This window comes from Polypterus senegalus, chromosome 9 (genome assembly GCF_016835505.1).
Source record: "Polypterus senegalus isolate Bchr_013 chromosome 9, ASM1683550v1, whole genome shotgun sequence".
Taxonomy (NCBI): Eukaryota; Metazoa; Chordata; class Cladistia; order Polypteriformes; family Polypteridae; genus Polypterus; species Polypterus senegalus.
This window is the reverse complement of record NC_053162.1, coordinates 9318576-9341287: the sequence shown is the minus strand read 5'-3', so window position 1 is coordinate 9341287 and position 22712 is coordinate 9318576. Positions and strand designations below refer to the sequence as shown.

Sequence of the window (22712 nt, the reverse complement as noted above, 5' to 3'; positions counted from 1 at the left end):
CGTGTAATTTAGTTTAATATGAACTTAAATGACGCTGAGGGGCTGGACTCCATTCCAAGTCAGTGGGTTCACTGAAGCACATCCATTACCACGCCTAATTTTGTTTTTTAAGTGGTTTTGTGTTTTTATTTCCAACAATCTGGCAACATGGCAGACATACTTTGGCTTTTCGATCCCACCGCTGCCACCATATTATCGCATTAGAGATCAATGACCCCATCATAAAGTTATTTGGCCGTGCTAACATTGTGTTATTTTGCGTTCTAACAATAATTGGACAGTTTAGCAGTAAAGAGGTAAAGCCTAAAAATGCCAAAATAATAATAATAATAATAATAATAATACTGCGGTGGGCTGGCACCCTGCCTGGGGTTTGTTTCCTGCCTTGTTCCCTGTGTTGGCTGGGATTGGCTCCAGCAGACCCCCGTGACCCTGTGTTTGGATTCAATGGGTTGGAAAATGGATGGATAATAATAATTTTATATTATTGTCCAAATAATTTCTGTATCTATGACCACAATTCCCACCATTTGTTTTTTCTCATCCATAGAATATTAAGAATTGAAATATGGGAATCTGTATTGTTGAGGAGAGGCATGAAGGTCAGTAGGACCACCATGACAGAATATATGTGTGTGAATGAGAGGGAGGTCAGTGGAGTGGGGAGAATGAGGGGAGTAGAGTTGGGGAAGGTGGAGGAGTCTAACAGTACAGAGTTATGGGGATTGAGGAAGAGAAGTGAAGAAGAGAGTGCAGGCAGGGTGGAGCGGGTGGAGAAGAGTGTCAGGAGTGACTTGTGACAGACGGGTATCAGTAAGAGTGACAGGGAAGGTCTACAGGACGGTAGTGAGACCAGCTGTGTTATATGGGCTGGAGACGGTGGCACCGGAGACAGAGCTGGAGGTGGCAGAGTTAAAGATACTAAGACTGGCATTGGGTGTGACGAGGATGGACAGGATTAGAAATGAGGACATCAGAGGGTCAGCTCAAGTTGGACGGTTGGAAGACAAAGTCAGAGAGGCGAGATTGTGTTGGTTTGGACATGTGCAGAGGAGAGATGAGGGGTATACTGGGAGAAGGGTACTAAGGATAGAGCTGCCAGGCAAGAGGAAGGCCTAAGAGAAGGTTTATGAATGTGGTGAGAGAGGACATGCAGGTGATGAGTGTGACAGAGCAAGATGAGGATGACAGGAAGATATGGAAGAAGATGATCCGCTGTGGACTTGTGTTAAAATGAAAGTACCCATGGATAAGAAATGTGGTACGCATGTCTGATGACATTCTGGTAGACCTCCAATGAGATGGCCCTTGAGATGGGAAGACCTTGGTTGTAGCTGCAACGGCATAGCAAAAGGCTGGCCCAAAATATCAACAGCTGTTGGCTTCTTTGATTCGGACAGTGAGCCCACCCGGATGAAAATGAAGGTTGAAGTATCGAAGTGTTAACATTTGAATGAATGTGGGTGTGCAATACACCAGTCTCCTGTACAGGGGTGGTCCCTTCTGTGATTCACTTTGGCGGCCCTAAAAGGTTTAGGGTTTATGGATGTGGTGGGGGAGGACATGCAGGTGACAGGTGTGACAGAGCAAGATGACAAGGACAGAAAGATATATGGAAGAAGATGATCCGCTGTGTGGGCAGCACGGTGGCGCAGTGGTAGCGCTGCTACCTCGCAGTTAGGAGACCCAGGTTCGCTTCCCGGGTCCTCCCTGCGTGGAGTTTGCATGTTCTCACCGTGTCTGCGTGGGTTTCCTCTGGGCGCTCCGGTTTCCTCCCACAGTCCAAAGACATGCAGGTTAGGTGGATTGGCGATTCTACATTGGCCCTAGTGTGTGCTTGGTGTGTTTGTGTGTGTCCTGCAGTGGGTTGGCACCCTGCCCAGGATTGGTTCCTGCCTTGTGCCCTGTGTTGACCCTGTATTCGGATTCAGCGGGTTAGAAGATGGATGGATGGATGGATGATCCGCTGTGGCAACACCTAATAGGAGCAGCTGGAAGAAGAAGAAGAAGAATAGAAATATGGACATGTTTCACCTCATTGTCATTCAAATGGCGTTCCCTTTTAATTGCTTTTTTTACAGTGAAACCAGCAAACAGTGACTCATAATGAAGAGTGGGATGCCCAAGGATGCCCCCTTTTGAAATGTTGCCCTTCCTGTGTTGAGCCTTCAGTCCCATGTAGTCGTTAACTTGTCGAGAAGAGCGAGAAAAAAGAAAACGCGACAATGGAGGCGATATAAATGATGCGTGTGAATGCGTGATTGGGTCGCCGGCCATCCCGTCTGTGTGTCGGGCCTGAGCGCCGCTCCTCCGACACGATGAAGTCAGCGCAGTGCGGGTGGACTTGGCGGGCTGTCACAATTAACATTAGAAAACGCGGCGACTGAGTGACATCACAGATGTGCTAAATCCTTTCTGTGGCCCCCGCTGGCTAATCAGCCCGTGGCCGACGGCCATTGTGGAATGCGTTCAGTTTTTAAAATTGCTTTACACATCTGGAAGCTGAACTTTATTAGCCGAAAAAAAAATCAAAAGCAAATGTTCTTGGAGTAATCTGAAAATGAGAAACAGGCCGGGGAAATGCTGCTACTCTTGTAAAACGTTACAAACCGATTGAATGAACTTGAGGCGACAATCGACTTTGTTTTTCGTGTGTTATGACTAAGGGTCGACGCTCAGACCCCGCGTCCAATTCAGGGGTCCAAAGCCAATGCCAGCAACCTGGCAGTCAGTGGCAGGGCATCCGCATCCAAACACAGGTGGCACCAATTCATGGGGCCAAATTGAGCAGACATGTCCGGATTTTGTTTCTTGGGGGTCTTTTTTCATTTTGTCCCCATTCCCATTCTGTGTTGATTTTTTTAGTGATTTGTAAATATTGTTGGCATTATGTAGTCATCATGATACAACAACAACATTTATTACTAGAGCACATTTCCATACAAATAATGTCGCTCAAAGTGCTTTACATGATGAAGAAAGAGAAAAAAGACAAAATAAATAAGAATTAAAATAAGGGGACACTAATTAACATAGAATAAAAGTAAGGTCCAATGGCCAGGGAGGACAGAAGAAATGAAAAAAAAAAACTGGAGAAAAAAATAAAACCTGCAGAGGGTCCGAGACCACCCAGCCCCCTTTAGGCATTCTAACTAACATAAATGACCTCAGTCAGTCCTCATGGTATTCAGGGTTCACTTGGAAGAACTCAATGATGACGGCCATGTGGACTTCTGGCCTTTAACTCTTTTAGGGCTCATTTTTTTTTTGTTTCTTATCTCCCAGGGCTGAATATTTTTCCAAAAACTAACATTTTTTTAAAAAAGAACACAAAGCAATTGTTTAACATATCAGATCAACAAAAATATTTACTTTTGACAAATGTTGCTGTCTTGCATGTTGTATGAGCCTGCATGCTCTATAATTTTACACAGCAAAGTCTGATCTCGCTCAAAGCAGCCAATTTCAGTCACTGCCACATTGCACTGCTTACAATACGTGTTGCTGTGGTGCCTACTTTTCAATTGCCTGTTGCTGCCCTTTCTCACATATATTGCTAGTGTGTACTGTAGAGAGAGAAGTCACCCTTTTGCCATTGTGCCATTCCACTGCCACCAAGTTTTCTGCCCGCATGAAAACCGTATTGTCACCTCTTTTCATCTTCTGAAACTTTATGAACTTTATGCATGGCATTATAGCCTGGCTCACCCCATGGGATTTGCTTCTGTTTATTACAGAAGTGAATAAAACTTGGCAGCGGCACGTACCTATCACCATGCTGCATAACCTGTCCAAAGCCACCAGGGGACAAAGCACGTTTGGACCAATGCTCCCTGAAGTTATATCACCAGTTCTGTCCCATCTCTATTTGTAATACCACAGCACGCTTCATCCCGTCTTTTGTTGTGGGTTTACACTTTGAAAAACAAGAATGCGATGCAAACGCAGCCCGCGATTCAAAACATTTCTCTGCCTACCTGTTTGTCTCGTCTGACGGTAGCTGAAAAGCAGCATCAGGAGAGAGCAGCCTGAAGTACAGCAGCTGGTGATCTGTCGTGTCCAACAGCAAGCCATGCCATCTTGTGAAGTCCAGCAGCCAGATCAGCTCTCAACGGATCAACGTCTGTGTATTTATCCCACACGAACCTTGCCGTAGATGCATCGGCTGCGCGAATCGCTCAACTTGCAGCAGATCCGCTGGCGTGGCATCGGCTGGTGTTTGATCAGCTGATGCCGGCTTCTCACTCTCTTGCTCGATCTCCTGATCACTGTCAATAAAATCCAATTCTGAAAAATCAGAGTCCGACTCCACGATAATGCGCAAAACATTGTCTGCCGAGTGTTTTCTTTTCTGCACTCGCTTCGCTCCCTTGTCACACGTCGATGCCATCTTGCCATCATTTACATTTTGCAACTCATGCACACACTAGGATTAGTTGCCGAGTCAACGAGTCTAGCATTCCTCCAAGCACAGAGGGAATGCCTGTGACGTGACAGTGAGATTTGTCGCCATTAACAGCTGATTATTACCCTCTAACCCTGGATGTCGACTTTAGTCGACATGCGCCCTCAACCCGTCCAGTCGACAAAAGTCGACATCCGCCCTAAAAGATCAATGGAGGAACATCACAGTGCTTTGATCAGGTGGTGGTGACGCAGGTCGGCACCCCAGAAAACTGGAAAAAGAACACAAGAGAGAGTAGGGGTTAGTACAGTATTTTGAATATGAATCCCATGAATAGTAAGGATAATTAATTGAATATACAGAACATCAGGATTTAACTAAGATGAAGCTATGAGAAAGCCATGTTAAAGTAATGAGTTTTCAGCAGTGTTTTTAACTCTTTCAGGGCGAATGTCGACTTTTGTCGAAATTCACGGGTAGAGGGCGGTAATCACCTGTAAATGGTGACAAAACTCACCGTTCTGTTTTAGTTTGACTCTCTTTAAAGTTAGCTTCGTTGATTTGACCGAGACTTCCTGCACATGAATGAGTAGAGAAGAGCAAACGACCCCTCAAATGGCATCGACATCGGGCGAAAGCCCCAAGCGAATGCACAAAACGAAATGCTCTGCGGACGATGTATAGCGTATCGTGTTGCCGAGTCGGATTCTGAGGTGTCGGATTTTGATGTAAGTGGTCTGGAGATCGAAAACTGAAGTGAGGGGCCAGTGTCAGCTGATCGTGGTGCTGAACATGTACAATACAATACAATACAGTTTATTTTTGTATAGCCCAAAATCACACAGGAAGTGCCGCAATGGGCTTTAACAGGCCCTGCCTTTTGACAGCCCCAGCCTGGACTCTCTGAGAAGACAAGGAAAAACTCCCAATAAAAACCTTGTAGGGAAAAATGGAAGAAACCTCGGGAAAGGCAGTTCAAAGAGAGACCCCTTTCCAGGTAGGTTGGGCGTGCAGTGGGTGTCAAAAGAAGGGGGTCAATACAATACAATATACAGAACAGAACAATTCCTTAAGACAGCATAATAATAAAAATTTTAGAATTACGGTTTAACAGTAGATGATATGACATAATTAGGTTTGGATATTTTTAGAGTCCTGGAGACCTCATCCATCTAGCTGCCTCCCCATTTGGCCATGCCATGGCTGAAACGTTGCTCCGATGAAAGGACCCCTCTTTCCAATGATTCCTGTGATCCTCCATCAGGGATGACTTTACAATAGGCAGGCAAACAACTTGGCAGGTGGGCCGTGGCACCAATGGTCACATTTGGGTACCGAGAAAAGAAACAGAATAGGTGAGGGTTAGTATTCAAATATAATTATCATGTTACTTATGTTATAGTGCTAATGACTAACAACAGAGATGCAGTATGTACAGTTAATCAGCAGCTCATGTCCGTGTAGCTAATGCACCTACGCCAACGTTCACCTGGGAGGACTGCCTCTTACGATGACAAGAGGTACAAACCTGATTGCGTCACACTGCGACTGCTACTGCTGTCCATATTCCTGCTGATCGTTGAGCTGCCACAGTCGCCAGAGACACCAAATGGGGGCCGACAGCAGCCACTGCGTGCGGCAAAAGACCTTTTATGATGATTTATGTGTGAAACCATTGCTGTGCCAATCAGAAAACTGGAAAAAATATTCTGCCCTCAAAGAGTTAATGTGCTCCACCGTATCAGCCTGGCGAATTCCTATTGGCAGGCTATTCCAGATTTAGGTGCCTAACAGCAGAAGGCCACCCACCTCACCACTTCTTTTAAGTTTAGCTGTTTGAATTCTAAGCAGACATTCATTTGAAGATCTAAGGTTACGATTTGGTGTGTAAATCGTAAGACATTCTGAAATATAAAATGGAGCAGATTATTGAAGGCTTTGTAAACCATAAGCAGTATTTTAAAGTCAATTCTGAATGACACAGGTAACCAGTGTAGTGACGCTCAGACTGGGGTGATGTGCTCGGATTTTCATTTCCTAGTTAAGATTCTAGCAGCTCCATTCTGCACTCGTTGCAGTCGATTGATGTCTTTTTCTGGGTGGTCCTGAGAGGAGTGCATTACAGTAATCTAGACAACTGAAAACAAACGCGTGGATTAATTTCTCAGCATCTTTCAGTGATATAAGAGGTCTAACTTTAGCTATGTTTCTTAAGTGGAAAAATGCTGTCCTAGTGATCTGATTAATATGTGATTTAAAATTCAGGTCAAATACTTACCCCTAAATTCTTTACCTCCGTCTTGACATTTAATCCTAATGCATCAAGTTTATTTCTAATAACCTCATTATATCCATTATTGTCAATCACTAAAATTTCTGTTTTTTCTTTATTTAGTTTGAGAAAATTACTACTCATCCATTCAGAAACACAAGTGAGACATTGTGTCAGTGAATCAAGAGAGTTGGGGTCATCAGGTGCTATCGATAAATACGGCTGTGTGTCATCAGCGTTGCTGTGGTAGCTCACGTTGTGCCCCAAGATAATCTGACCTGACAGAAGCATGTAAATCGAAAAGAGCAGCGGACTCAGGATAGAGCCTTGTTGAACACCATATAGAATATCAAGTGTTTTTGAAGTATAATTACCACAACTAACAAAGAATTTTCTACCTGCCATGTAGGATTCAAACCAATTTAAGACACTGCCAGAGAGGCCCACCCATTGACTAAGGTGATTTCTAAGAATATTGTGCTCAATGGTGTCAAATGCGGCACTCAGATCTAAGAGGATGAGAACAGATAAATGGCCTCTGTCTGCATTTACCTGCAAGTCATTTACTACTTTAACGAGCGCAGTTTCTGTACTGTGATTTGTTCTGAAATTTGTTCTGATACGGTTTTGTTTCTTATTTGATATCATTTTTTTCTTGGCTGCTAAAATCAGAAAGACCTCTTTCTGGGAATTTGGAAGATCAAGGAACCTTGCGGTGGTCCCATTTGTTTCTGTGCCTTTTTGAGTATTTATGCTTTGCGCCCAAAGCCAACCATAAGCTATCGTCTTTGGGCTCCCCCACTCCGAGCAAAAGCTTTAGATTCAGCACAAATATCGATCTCCGGTTTTCGATGTTTTAGAGTCCCCTCGTACTGAAAACATTGATATCTCAATGATGAGTGTGTATCTGTCTGGGTGTCTGTGTGTCACTGAAACAGCTGGATAGAAAAATCCCAAACTCGAAACTTAAGCCTGTTATGAGATGACGATGTGCTGATTAGTTTTTGAGCCAAATTGGGCAAGAGAAGGAACCCTCAAATACCGAAATTCTGTAGTTCATTCTGAATTCTTCTCGTCAGTTGCAATTGTAATGACCTGTTTTATGATCAGAAAGATCAGGGTGGTAAATAATTACTGATACAGTGGAACCTCGGGTCACGACCGTAATTCGTTCTAAAACTCTGGTTGCAACCCGATTTGGTCGTTACCTGAACTAATTTCCCCCATAGGATTGTATGTAAATATAATTAATCCGTTCCGGACCGTACGAGCTGTATGTAAATATATTTTTAAGCACAATAATAGTTAATTATACCATAGAATGCACAGTGTAATAGTAAACTAAATGTAAAAACATTGAATAACAGAGAAAACTAACACTGCAAGAGTTCACGCTACAGCCTTACGAACCGATCGCTAAAAACAATTTTTTAATGAGTTTTAAGCACAGGGAAAAAATTAACATTTGAAAAATCCGTAATTTATACAAAAACTAACTATAAACAACCAAGAAAACTAACTTTGCATGAGTCAAGTTCTGGTATGAAGGAAGTGAGGAGGAACTGGGTGGAGAGGAGATTACAGGTTTGAGGTAAAGTCTGTGACGATGCGGGTTCGCTGCAAGCTCCCATCTCGCTTCCGGGAGCCCTTAAACCCGTCACCGTCGGTAATGGAGCGATCAGATGGTGCAAAAAGTGTCAAGTGCTTTTATTAAAATCAACAAAACAACAATCAAAAACAAAGATCAAATTAAATAAAGTGCAGTACATTCAGAATCCTTCAATAAATAAATGATCTCATAAAAACAGAAGTGAAGTGGAGGTTAAAATCCAATAGAAAAAAGTCTCCATTATATACAACGAGGTTAAAACAATGCTTGAAGCAGTCTCTTTAAAAACAAGCCCAGTGCATTCTTTAACTGCCTTCTCTCGCGTGCATACGCGCTCTCTCTCTCTCTCTCTCGTTCACTCGCTTGCTGCACAGGGAGAGACTGAACATGTGCGGAAAAAATCGGCTCGTACAAATTGGAAGGGCAACTGGCTTGTTCATCACCCGAGTGTGTGGTCGTGAACAGATGCAAAAGTTTGTATGTCAGAGAAGAGTTCGGGTAACTTGGTTCCTGGGGCGCAAACACTACTGACACTCACGTCTAAATTATTTTTTTCTTAGCTGCTGAAAATCAGCAAGACCTCTTTCTGGGAATTTTGAAGGTCAAGGAACCTGGTGGTCCCATTTGTTTCTGTGCCATTCTGTGTATTTTTTCAAGACTATTGTGCTTTGGAACTCTCCAGTTCACAACACCGATGGCGTCACGCGTCATTCACTTCCGCAGAACCTTCCATAGATACGCCATAGCAACCGATCAACAAAAATGTGAAAATGGCACTTATGAAGAACAAAATGGCGTTGCAGGATTTTCAACATCTTGAAAAACGTACCAGCTAAGTAAGAACTGGAAGAAACACATTTGAAATGAAACTACTGAAACAAGTTAACATTACTGGAAAAGGAACAAAAAAGACAAGGAAATGGAACAAGCCAACACAACACCAGCGATTGGACAGTCGATCTCTCCATTCGTTTAATGTCTGTTCTCAGAATTCAGACTGATTGTAATGTGTTAATAATAATTCATTTTTATTCGCACCTTGTACTCCCACTTTGAATAGTGGATATACAAAGTCTTCAGACCCCATCATTTTCTGCACACTTTATTGTGCTGTACATTTAATATTAAATCAATAAACGTGCCATGGTTGCCCATCAGTCTACACTCAACATCCCATAATGACAAACGTTTTCAGAATAATTTGCAGATTTACTAAAAATCAAAAACTGAAATCTCTCCGTACGAATTCCGATCCTTAATGTGGTAAAATTCCAGCCTAGTCTCTACAAGCTTTGCACACCTGGATTTGGACTGTTGATCCCAATCAAAACCTGAAATTTCACCTTCCTAAAGTATTCTGACTCTTAATTCGGCAGCTTCTTTGGCAGCAATTCTAGATTGGAATCTTCTTGGGTTAATCTCTACAAGCTTTGTGCCCCTGGATGTGGGCAGTTGATCCCATTCTTCCTGGCAGGTCCTCTCAAGCTCTGTTCGATTAGGCCTGAAGTGTCCCTAAAGTGCCACCTTTAGGTCTCCCCGCACATATTTATGGTGTTGAAGTTTGTACCGCTCAAGGACGTTCAGAGACTTAGAGTGCCAAAGCCACTCCAGTGTTGTCTTGCCTGTCTGCCTTGGGTTGTTGTCACACTGAAAGATGAACCGTCGCCCCAGTCAGCATGACAAGGACCTGAAGTGTACAGCCAAGACAACGCTGGGTTGGATTGGGGACACGTTTCTGAGTGTCCTGGAGTGGCCCAGCCAAAGCCCAGGCCTGAAGATGGCAGCTTACGGACACTTCACATTCCATCTAATGGAGCTTGAGAGGATCTGTTGGGAAAAATGAGATGAACTGCCATTCAAAACCAACAGGGAGCATCACAGCCATACGAGAGAGAGACGACTCCTGCCTCTGGAGGGAAGATCGAGCCACAGCAGACACAACAGCAAAAAGAAACATTAGTACATGACCCCATCGAAAACCACATCGCCCACTCCAGGACTGTGCAGGCCAGAGCAGTAGGCACAAAATGTGCTGCCGTCACATAAACGATACCACATGGACATTTCTGTGCTTAGCCACACGGGAGATCTAAAGCCAATGACTGCTGTGGCCAGCGTGTTTCTTTAGCAGCCCCCCAGAGCAGCCCACCAGGGCCAATCAGAAGAAAGAACAGAAATGGCAGCAAACCTCGAATTGCTAGTCGGCCTTGAAACAGTTAAATACGCCCAGCATTTAGAGAGGGGGGCTGATAAAGCAGGCACTTCATTAGGTGGGCGCATCGAGCACTTGGCAAAAATCTCTTAGGGCCCCTGAACAGCATGCGTTTTTCATCTTCTTCCTCATTAATGTCAGGATTTGAAATGATGGGGCCAGAAAGGTAGCACCCTGTTCACCCATCTAGCCATTTTCTATCTACGGATTTCCTTAACACCGCGCCTGTGGTCTCTGTCTGCTTACATCCATTATGTAGTGCTTTACCTTTCTGTCTTTCAATCTCATTTAAATGGTACTTTTATTATATAGTGCCTTTCATATAATACAATACAATACAATTTATTTTTATATAGCCCAAAATCACACAAGAAGTGCCGCAATGGGCTTTAACAGGCCCTGCCTCTTGACAGCCCCCCAGCCTTGACTCTCTAAGAAGACAAAGAAAAACTCCCCCCTAAAAAAACCCAGTAGGGAAAAAATGAAAGAAACCTCAGGAAAGGCAATTCAAAGAGAGACCCTTTCCAGGTAGGTTGGGCATACAGTGGGTGTCAAAAAGAAAAGGGGGGTCAATACAATACAATACAATACAATACGATTTCATATCTATCTAATGCATTTCCTTCCTTTTTATGTACAGTCTATGGCTATCTACACAACAAAATCTCCAGTTTTTGATGAGCTCTTACAGGATTGCAGTCACCCGTAAATATATATATATATATATATATATATATATATATATATATATATATATATATATATATAGTGCTCCCTTGAACCCTCAGGTACAACTCCAGACACCAGGTAAAAGTCCAAGACTGTTTTTTTTCCACAGTGCACCAAGCACCTTCCACACTACTAATCACTAAATAAACACAATACTATAATTTTCTCTCCTCCTCGCCCAGACACTTTGCTCCTCTCCCTCCCAGCACAGCTCGTTGTCTGGACTGAGGCACCGCCCTTTTATAGCCCCTGACCCGGAGGTGTTCCTGTTCCAACAGTCCACAGTTCCTTATTCCTTTCGAGTCAGGGCAATCAGTCCTTTACTTCAACCCGGGAGCACGTCGTTCCTTCCCGTCACATGACCGGTGACGTACTCCCGGGTCATAAGGCACAAAAGAGCCCATAAGCCCCCCCACAGCAACTCCTGGTGGTCCCCAAGGTATCCTGCAGGGCTGTGTAAAAACACTACATAGTCCATAAGGCCCTGCTGGAACTCGGGGCACGATCCTGCTGTCGGGAGAGCTCCTCCTGGTGGCCTGGGGGTGAGGGCCGGAGCACGAAACCGGCAGTCCTCCACTATATATATATATATATATATATATATATATATATATTTGGGCGAGACTGCAACGAGACATGATCTTTTGAAGAGGCATCTTTGAGAGACAGAGACAGAGAGACGCTTTCACTTTCCACGAGACGGGCAAGTCACGTCATGCTTACAAACTTTGGAAGCAAGTCCCGTGATACACATCCAGAGCAGGTTACAGATAATGAAAGTAGGAAAATTCGAAAGAGAATGAGAGTAAAGCTCACATTAGCGTAAACAAACGGAAAATATTACTCGGTGAAAGAATGGAACAGCGAAAAGAGATCGAATAGTGTTTGAGGATGTCTGGGGGAGAAGAGAGACAAGGCAGTGACTTTAAAACGTCCAAAGCGCTGCACGAAATGCAGATCACACCGCACAGGAGCAGCGTCAAGCCAGGAGCTGATTGAGCAAAGAGGAGGTAAAAAAAAAAAAAGAACTGTTATTTGATTCCCATTGTCTCACCATTTAAGAGGGGTTTCAGAGGAGCGAAAGTGTCTCCTTGGGGTGCGTTCAGCCCCCATCTTCACAACGGCGCATAGTGCACGCCGGAGCAGGGGGGGGTTTGGGTGGCTAGTAAGCAAAACAAGCAGGGGGCGAAGCCCCCTAGTATATATATATATATATATATATATATATATATATATATATATACTGTATGTATATATATATATATATATACTGTATATATATATATATATATCTATACTAATAAAAGGCAAAGCCCTCACTGACTCGTCACTAATTCTCCAACTTCCCGTGTAGGTAGAAGGCTGAAATTTGGCAGGCTCATTCCTTACAGCTTACTTACAAAAGTTAGGCAGGTTTCATTTCGAAATTCTACACATAATGGTCATAACTGAATCCTACTTACGTACATATATATGGCCAAAGCCTGCAGCTCAGTTGCTGTGTGAGGTGGAGTTGCGTCCTCCATCACCACACCTCCCACGTAATTGAGTGCCTGCCCATATAAGGCTGTCCATCAGCAGCAATCCAATAGACACGCTGCCGCTATGAGGCTTTTGTCATGCCTAAGACGAATACGATATTCACGAGATACAAGTTTAGTGATAAGACGCAGGGTATAAACGAGACTTTTGATCACTTTGTAACGGAGTTAAAATTGCTGGTGAGGGACTGTGCTTATGCAAATGAAGATGAGATGGTCAGGGATAGAATAGTGTTTGGCACAAACTCAGCAAAAGTGCGAGAGAAACTTTTAAGTGCCGGGTCTGAGTTAACATTACATAAAGTCGTGGACATCGCACGAGATAGCACAAGCACAGCTGAGAGCACAAGCACTCCGAGCGGCTCACGTGAACTGACTGTGAACGCAGTACGCTGACAACAAGCAAGAGCTCCAAAGAGCGCTGAACAAAAAACGCACTACACAATTGAGAAGGCAGCAAAAGAATATGAAGTGAGTGACGCATACAAGCATATTCATAAGTGCAGCTACTGTGGAAACAAAGCACACGGTGGAAAAAGTCAATGTCCAGCTAAAGAAAGACAGTGTAAAAACTGTGGTAAATTGAACCACTTCACTAAAGTTTGCAGGACTGGGAAAGGCAAACCCGTGCATGCAGTGTGTGATGTCTCAGATAAAGAGGAAGACGAGCTGCTTATTGATAAAGTAAGAAAGGAACAACCCTCTGATGCTGAACAAGCCTTTGAAGATATATCAATAGGAAAGCAAGGTGTAAAGCTTAAGTTTAAATTAAGTTCATAGACATGCTAACGCTAAATATTCGCAGGTAATTCCACAACTTAATACCGGGAATGCCTGTTAAACATCTTAGATTCATGAGTACCACTTTGGGTAGTGAACACTTCGATGAATGAAGCCTGTTATCTTTACAACGGTTGACAAACATGCAATGTAACTTGAACACAACACATCCTCCAAATATGAACCTGATTGAAAGAAATAATGACAATCAAATCCTTGATGACAGCAACACTCATAACAGTCACAAAACAATTACATTGACAATCAGGTTACGCTATTTTTAAAATGTTTCCTTTTCTTTTTTATTACTTCTTTAACACACTACTTCTCCGCTGCGAAGCGCGGGTATTTTGCTAGTATATATATTTATATATACTGTATATACAAACACACACTGTATACTGCAAATATATGACATGTGCCCAATACTTGATGTGCGTCTTTCTGTTAGTATTGCTTTATTATCACAATACAGAGGAGACATGCCAGGAAAATGTCATTAAACTGAAAACACGTGACAAGAAACATGACGCGACTTCAATCATTGTGTTCATATGGGCTGTCTGTCTGTCTGTCTCTGACAGCACTTACATGTCTGTTCTATGTCTCTCTTCCATTCTATTTAACTTACATAGCACCTTTACAAGCTTTATCTTTATAGAGTGCCCTTCAAATCCATATCTTTAATATAGTGTGTTTCATTTCACCTATCTTATATAGTGCCTTTCCTTTCTTTCTAAATCTTTAATATAATCTCTCTATCTATTATATAGTGCCTTTCATATCTATCTATTTATCTATCTATTATATAGTACCTTTCATATCTTTCTATGTATCTATCTATTATATAGTGCCTTTCATATCTATCTATCTATTACAGAGTGCCTTTCATATCTATCTATTTATCAATTATATAGTGTCTTTCATATCTACCTATTATATAGTGCCTTTCCTATCTATCTAACTATTGTATGGTGCTTTTATGTCTATTCATCTACTATAGAAAGGAGACCCAAAAAATCTGGAACTGAAAACCTTTTTTTTTTTATAAAGCTCCCAGCAATTCCCTTTCAGTCACCTTCAATATCTTCTTGTCCCATCACTTCTCCCATTTCTGTTCCCTTCTTTTGTCACCGTTTTAATTTTGGTAACAAAAGTAGTCACAGGAGGGAGTGAGGTTTGGTGAATGCGGAGGAGCAGAGCATCAAGCACGTTGTTTTTGGCCAATCGACATCGGTAATACGGTGCGCCCGTCTTGTTGTAAAGTGCAGTTTTTAGGTGCGCCGTTTCTCTGGACGTTTTGTTTTTTTCCCAGATGCTTTCCAGTAGATGCCTCAGCAGTTCAGTGTAATGTCGTTGGTTGTCAGTCTGTCTGCGGGGAACAAACTCTTTATGAATAAGTCCGTCAATCAGCACAAACGCGATCATCGTCGTGTCCATCTTCAGTACGACCTGACGTGCTTTAGACGGCTTGGTGGGAAAAACAAATGCCAAAGACTCGATTGCCGAGTAAACGGCAGAAATACACACTCGATCAACGCAGCACGACGCCACTCGGCCGACTGATCGACGACACTGTGGACACACGACAGCCGCTGACACCGTCCTCCTCCTCCTGCATGCGCTATATTGACCAATCCTCGCTTCTCTTGTAGCTCTTCTTCTGTCTCTACCTCTTGTGTATTCTTTTTTTTCTGTCTATCTGCCATACGTTTTGTAAAGTGCCCTTCCTTTTTATGTATCTGCTTTATCTCTTTTGCTGTCTGCCCCTTCCATATGATGTTTTTTTCTGTCTTTCTCTCTTATATAGAGACTTTCTATAACTGTCTATTTTAAATATTGTCTATCCTTTCTATCTATCTGCTGTATCTCTCATAGAACTTTTCCTTCCTGTCCCTTTTACATTGTGTTTTTTCAGTCTTTCTCTCTTATATATTGCCTTTATGTAACTATTTTATATAGTTTCTTTCCTATACATCTACCAAATGCTTATAAACCATTTATGTCTCTTTTATATTCTGTTTCTTTCCTATGTACCTTTCTCCCTTATACTGTATAGTGCTTTTCTATCTAACTGTCTAACTATCTCATATGGTGTTTTTCCTTTCTCTTTATCTACTGTGTCTGTTATAGAACTTTTCCTTCCTGTCTCTTTTATATTGTGTTTTCTTTCTGTCTTTCTCTTTTATATAGTGCCTTTCTAAGGAGACTTTCCTTTTTTATTTATCTACTTTATCTCTTGTCCTTCCTGTCCCTTTCATATTGTGTTTTCTTTCTCTCTTATAAAGCGCCTTTCTGTCGAACGTTTTTATATAGTGTCTCTCCTTTTTATTTATCTACTCTATCTCTTTTCTTGTGTGTCTCTTTTACGCTTTGCGTTTCTTTGATTTTTTCTGCTTCTGTTCCTCATGAAGTGGACCCCCAGTCCATTTTTGAAACTCCTCTTTCTGTATTATGGGGGTATTCACTGGAAGCATAGCCAGCCCCAGCAGCAGCAGACCCAAGGCAGCTCATCCCAGTGCCTATACGTGCTGACACCGGGCTATTACAGAATTGACCGGACCACCTTATCTGTTTGTTCTTGGGGTGTCAGGAGAAGCTGAGTCACCAGGTGATACCCCAATATGGATACACAGAGAAGGTGTGGAGAACACAAACAGGAACAAGGGTATAATGTGAAGTGGCAGAGAGAGAATGAACCCGGGCTCTTGACCACTGGGTCATCACCGTGATGCCCCCCCAAACACCTTTGTACTCTTCATTTCCCTTCCCGGAGGTGTGCCGTCTTTGTGTAGTAAGTTCCACTTCATTATTTAACAAATTGACTTAATGTGGCTTGGAATAAGAAGACGAAAAAGCGCCGATTTTTCTCAGGCTTATTACTTGAGATTTCTGGCACTCGGCACCCTTCATTGCTCCAGAGATGTCGGCTGTACATCTGCCCCCGTGGCCCCGCGCCACACACTCCGTTGTAAGAAATGGCTGCGGTTTCCGCCTTCTTCTTAAAGGCTTGTTTGAACTTCACACAATCTGCAGCTCACGTCTGGCGCTTGACGGCTCTCTCCTCGTCCTCGTGTTTTTAATTAGCCGCTAATCCCTTCCAGATACCCACTTGAAACAATACGGCAGCTGTCAAAACTCCCCGCTCCTCTTCACGTTTTCAGCCGTTCTCTACTGGTGTCGTTCAAACGAAGAGGAAAGGGTGGCACGGTGGGTACGATGGCACCTGCCTCACCACGCTGGGACACGAGTTCCAGTCCCGTGTTTGCGTGATTTCTGCTTTAATCCCAATGCACTTCTGGGCACTGTTGGCTTGGTGTGAGGGTGTGGGCAAGAGAATAACACAGACGGGTACACATCATTTAGGAAAGACGGGCAAAACCGAAAAGCCTGCGGAGTCGCCATTTATTCAGAAGAGAATCAGGGTGTGGCCAGCAGCGGGCGATAACCATAGACATATAGACACGATACGTTAAATAGCGAAGGTAGACAGCTGTAAAATGTAAAACGGTAAAGCGCTCTTTCAGTAACTCCGAAGTTATGATATTTGCATAAGGAAACGCCCCCTTTTACCGTATTGTCCCTAGTGAACCGCATACCTTTGCACAGTAGGGGAAAAAATCGTGACGAGCGGTCTACCCTGGACTTTCTCGTATACTCAGATATGGGGATGGATATTTGAAATCTATTTGATATATAATATTTTTATATTTTGTACATTGAAGAACCATCAACAACAAATCAAATCAAATTAATAATACATTAAACAATTATTATAAAAGTAAATTTGAATAAATCGGACGCTGTGGTGCTGCATGATTAAAAGAGTACCAGTTAGCGGAAATAGCCCAAAAGTTGATAGAAATCTACGTTTTGTACCTAATACTTGTATGCAATATTTGGTTGACCTAAGTGATAGCGTACTCAAGTTATTGTGTTTACAGACACAGACACAGGCTCCATTGTAGGATTAAAGTTGGACAGTTTAACATCTGTGGCAGAGCGACGGGCACTAAGCAAACTCCTGTCAATCATGGAGAATCCACTGCATCAACTGAACAGGATCATCTCCAGACAGAGGAGTAGCTTTAGTGACAGACTTTTGTCACCGTCCTGCTCCACTGACAGACTGAGGAGATCGTTCCTCCCCCACACTATGCGACTCTTCAATTCCACCCGGGGGAGTAAATGCGAACATTAATTTTATTTTAATTCTTTTCATTTTTATTACTATTTAATTTAATATTGTTTCTTTGTATCAGTATACTGCTGCTGGATTATGTGAATTTCCCCTTGGGATTAATAAAGTATCTATCTAATTTCCAAAAATGGTATTTTCGGACTCAGGGTTGACTAAAACGTCGAGATTCATCAAAATCTCGAAATGGAATTTTTTGACGATTACATTACTTTCCCAATACTTCGTATACGAGAAAGTAAAATTTTTTTTAAAAGTTAGCAGATTTATTTTTCCTTGTGTGCTGATTGTTTTTTTGAGGTTATGGAAGCTGATTTATGGTGGGTTGTATTCGATAAGCTGGCACACCTGTAGGACACCATACACCAAAAAAGGTAACTTACTTTACTTCTCCACCAGTCAATGTGCCGTACCTTCCTTAAACATTGAATTCTTTACAATGTGTATAATTAAATGATGCAACACGTTTGCTATTTGTTGTTACTTTACTAAGGCAGACTGTGAACTGGTATTTCATTCTGACAACATTTTCTAATGGTTTATTGATCAGCTTATGTATTACAGTACATGGACTTCAGGCTATGGTTTAAACGTTCACTTCTATTGTAATGTGTTGTAAAGAAAAAACATTTATTTATTACAAAGTTATACTGTAAACCTAAAAATATGGTCACCTTATTTTTTACGGTAAAATTCCGGAAACCACAGCGGACAGTTTTTTTACCATAAATTTAACATTTTTTGTTGGCGGGGATATAATGCACAAGTATATACCGCGAATTGCTGCGGTCCAGACGCGACTAGAGCCAAGACCGGACTAGGAGTTCTCAGATAAGGTCTGATCTTGCCAATGTTGCACCTGCAAGAACAGATTCATATGTAGCCTGACAAAACGATGAAACATTTTAAACAAAATACTCCATAAACAAACATTTTCAAGATTACTAGGGATAAATAGGGATTGATATGGAAGGCATTAAACAATAGATAGGATACTAAAAATACATAGATATATAAAGAAGGGCGCCTTTTAATAGGTTGATATATAAATTGATTTGAAAGGCGCTATATAACAGATCAGTCTGAAAGGCACAATATTATAGATAGATAGATATGAAAGGCACTATATAATAGATAGATAGATAGATGGATGGATGGATGGATATCTATGTCCTAACCTGCTGAATCCAAATACAGGGTCACGGGGGTCTGCTGGAGCCAATCCCAGCCAACACAGGGCACAAGGCAGGAAACAATCCTGGGCAGGGTGCCAACCCACCACAGGACACACACAAACACACCAAGCACACACTAGGGCCAATTTAGAATCTCCAATCCCCCTAACCTGCATGCCTTTGGATTGTGGGAGGAAACCGGAGCGCCCGGAGGAAAGATAGATAGATAGATAGATAGATAGATAGATAGATAGATAGATAGATAGATAGATAGATAGATAGATAGATAGATAGATAGATAGATAGATAGATATGAAAGGCACTATATAATAGACAGATAGATATATAGTGAAAGACACTATATAAGATAGATATGAAAGGCACTATATGATAGATAGATAGATATGAAAGGCACTACAGTATATAATAGATAGATAGATATGAAAGGTGCTATATAATAGATAGATAGATAGATATGAAAGGCACTATATAAGACAAGACTTTTTCCCCTGAATTTCTGAAAGAATTAAAAAAGTCTGTTCCTTAAATCCACAAATAAAATGTGATGACTCGTCTTAAGTGATGAACACCATCAATCTCCTTAATTGTGGATTTTCTGAAGTTCTTCCAATTTTTTTTTGGTTTTGTTTTCTATAAATTTGCCAGCTCGCATTTCTTTCTTGTCTGTCTTGCTTTAGATCTAATCTGATCCAGATGAAGTGTCAATGTGAACAAATCTTTTTTTATTTTGCTTAATACAGGAAAGATTAGCAGTGCATACAAGTTGGAGGTCTGTCATCTCTGCAAACAGTTACATAAATGTGTGAATGAGGCCTCCAAATTAGGCCAAGAACGTAACCGCACCCTGCCCATAAGTGACTCTCCCAGGTCAGCCAGCCTCCATCTGTTACCTGCAGGCTGCGGCCTCCTTAATTGGCCTAAAAATGAGATGATGGTTTAAAAAATTCAGATTGCAACAAATGTCCCAGAAATGTACCAAAATGCTCTAGAAGGGAGATGGTGACAGTAAACCTCTGGCTTTAGAAAAGGAGATGTTAACAAAACAGAACATAAGAATAAAAGGCATTTGACAAACAAGAGGAGACCACTCAGTCCGTAACTGCTAAGCTGTCCTAATATCTCATCCACATACTTCTTAACACTTCTCAAGCTTTCTGCTTCAACTCCATGCCTCTGTTTTTTTTTTTCAAATTCCCACAACTCTTTGCATTAAGAGTTCCCGCTTTCAGTCCTAAATGCACTTCCCCTCAGCCTCCACTAGGTGTCCTTGAGTTTGTGATTTTCACCATTTAGCTGAAAGAATTCTGCTGACTCTACTTTATCGATGCCTATGAGGATTTTGAAGACCTCGATTAGGTTCCCCCACACCAATACTAGTTATAACAAAATGCTCAAAAGAGCAAAACAAAAACAGGGATTTGCCAGAAAAGGAAACCCAACCACTGCTGATACTCAAGTCCAAGGCCGAATTAGAGGAAACAGAGCAAATATGTTAGGGTGGCCCCACCTCCTGGCGTACCACCCACAGGACCCTCATGTATGGAATGAGCACACATTTAAAGTGGCAGTGTACATATAAGAAACAATAAGTAAAACTAATAAAAATAATGCAAAACAACAATAAAAAATTATTAATGCTCATGTATCATTGTTATGTTATTATTAACACACACATTTATTTATATATTTACTGAAGTATTTAACGTGGTCTGAGATATTCCTGTCATCTTCCCAAAAGCCCTATAACTATTTTGGTCTCTCACAGTTTGGCCATTTCACATTCATTCTTCGTATTTCTTGTTAATTCTGACAGGTTCCAGATCCCACTTCAAGACGGCCTGGACACTTTGCATTATCTGGATGCAGACCATGATGAAGAAGAACAAGAAGAAGAAGACACAAACATGATGAGAACCAGCAAGAAGCCTCCTGCCAAAAACCCTCCAGGTCGACAAATCCAAAATGTCCCTCGGAAGAGAAAACAGATGACGTCTGGTCAGAACAATCCCGCCACAACTCCAACCGTTCTTCCAAGTGGCTGCCCTGGTATAAGTGGACATTCCGGTGGAAAAGCCAGGCACCTACTGGAAGAAGCACGAGATGATGCCTTGAACCGTGTGGAGGATACGCGGGAGGACAGGAGCTTAAGCCACAGCAGTGTGAGGAAGTCAGACACTAATTACTACGAGAGGGCTCGTCTCATGTCCGGATGTGGGGACAGCGGCAGGGTGAAGACCACAAAGACCATTGAGTTCAGCCAACATGGCCCAAGGGAGACCAAGACGGTGTTGGTGATCCAAGCCAGTAAAGGCCCACCAAGGCCTAGAAGTGGAGTCTCCATAATGACCGGAGTGGAGGGTATTCGGGCGTCCTGTCTGGAGGCTTCATCTCTCTGCTAATCATGGACAGTGCAAGGCGGTGGGTGTTCTTTAGGGGGTCTTCATGTAGGAATGACCAATGCAAGCTAATGGAGGACCAAATATGGGTTTGAAATCTCCAAATCCTGACTACAAAGATTGGAAGGGTTTGCCTTCATGTTATCCATCCAGTGACTGATCCCACTAAGTCCATTTTAGGGCCACCAGAGTGAATCACAGAAGGGACCACCCCTGCACAGGAGACTGGTGTATGACCACGCCTGATAAATTGCACACCCACATTCATTCAAAAGTTAACACTTCGATACTTCAATCTTCATTTTCATCCGGGTGGGCTCACTGTCCGAATCAAAGAAGCCAACAGCTGTTAATATTTTGGGCCAGCCTTTTGCTATGCCGTTCCAGCTACAACCAAGGTCTTCCCATCTCAAGGGCCATCTCATTGGAGGTCTACCAGAATGTCATCAGACATGCGTACCACATTTCTTATCCATGGGTACTTTCATTTTAACATTGCCATGATAAGTCCACATCAGATCATCTTTTACAACATCTTCCTGTCCTCTAGCATCTTCCTCTGTAAAACCCACCACCTTCATGTCCCCTCTCATCACATCCACAAACTTTCTCTTAGGTCTTCCTCTCCTCCCCCTACCTGGCAGCTCTATCCTTAGTACCCTTTTCTCAGTATACCCAGCATCTTTCCTCTGCACATGTCCAAACCAAAGCAATCTTGCCTCTCTGACTTTGTCACCAAACTGTCCAACTCGAGCTGACCCTCTAATGTCCTTATTTCTAATCCTGTCCATCTTTAACTCTGCCACCTCCTGTTCTGTCTCCTGTTTTTTTGATCAGTGTCACCATCTCCAACCCCTATAACATAGCTGGTCTCCCTACCATCTTGTAGACCTTCCCTTCCACTCTTGGTGGTATCCCGTCTGACACTCTTCTCCAGCCATTCCACCCTGCCTGCATTCTCTTCTTCACCTCCCTTCCACACTCCCTGTAATACACCAAATTTCCTCATTTTCGACATGATCTCTGAGCAATTGTTTTGGCGTCCATCTCCTCATTGCATGCTGTGTGACTCGAAACTCCTCAGCATCCGTTTTCCGTAGATTCTCAACCTCACAGCCATATATCATTGACGGTAAAACCATGCAGTTAAATGTATTTGCTCTTGTTTCAGTGGTTAGGATCTCTTGTCATGTTAGCTTTGTGTGGTTGAAAGTTCCACAGAGCGATATCTCTCCATCAAGTGGTGTGTGGAGCTAATCACGTGAACTGGTTTCTTTCATCAGAACTAAACCACGGGAGGTGAGCCCAATGTCCTTTTCCAGCCTATGTAATAAAACAGAATGCTGCACACAGATCTAACAACGAGGGTCCTGT

The 22712-nt window shown here is 42.4% G+C and overlaps 1 protein-coding gene across 2 annotated transcripts in view; it reads left to right on the top strand.

The window, feature by feature from the left end:
- LOC120535106 overlaps positions 1-21921 on the top strand; it is a 127588-nt gene extending 105667 nt beyond the window's left edge. For both annotated transcript variants that reach the window (XM_039762690.1, XM_039762691.1), the window contains one exon: positions 20756-21921. In XM_039762690.1, the coding sequence (XP_039618624.1) occupies positions 20756-21341 (586 nt within the window). In that variant the 3' untranslated portion in view covers positions 21342-21921. The remainder of the gene's footprint in view (positions 1-20755) is intronic.
- The last annotated feature ends 791 nt before the right edge of the window (positions 21922-22712 follow it).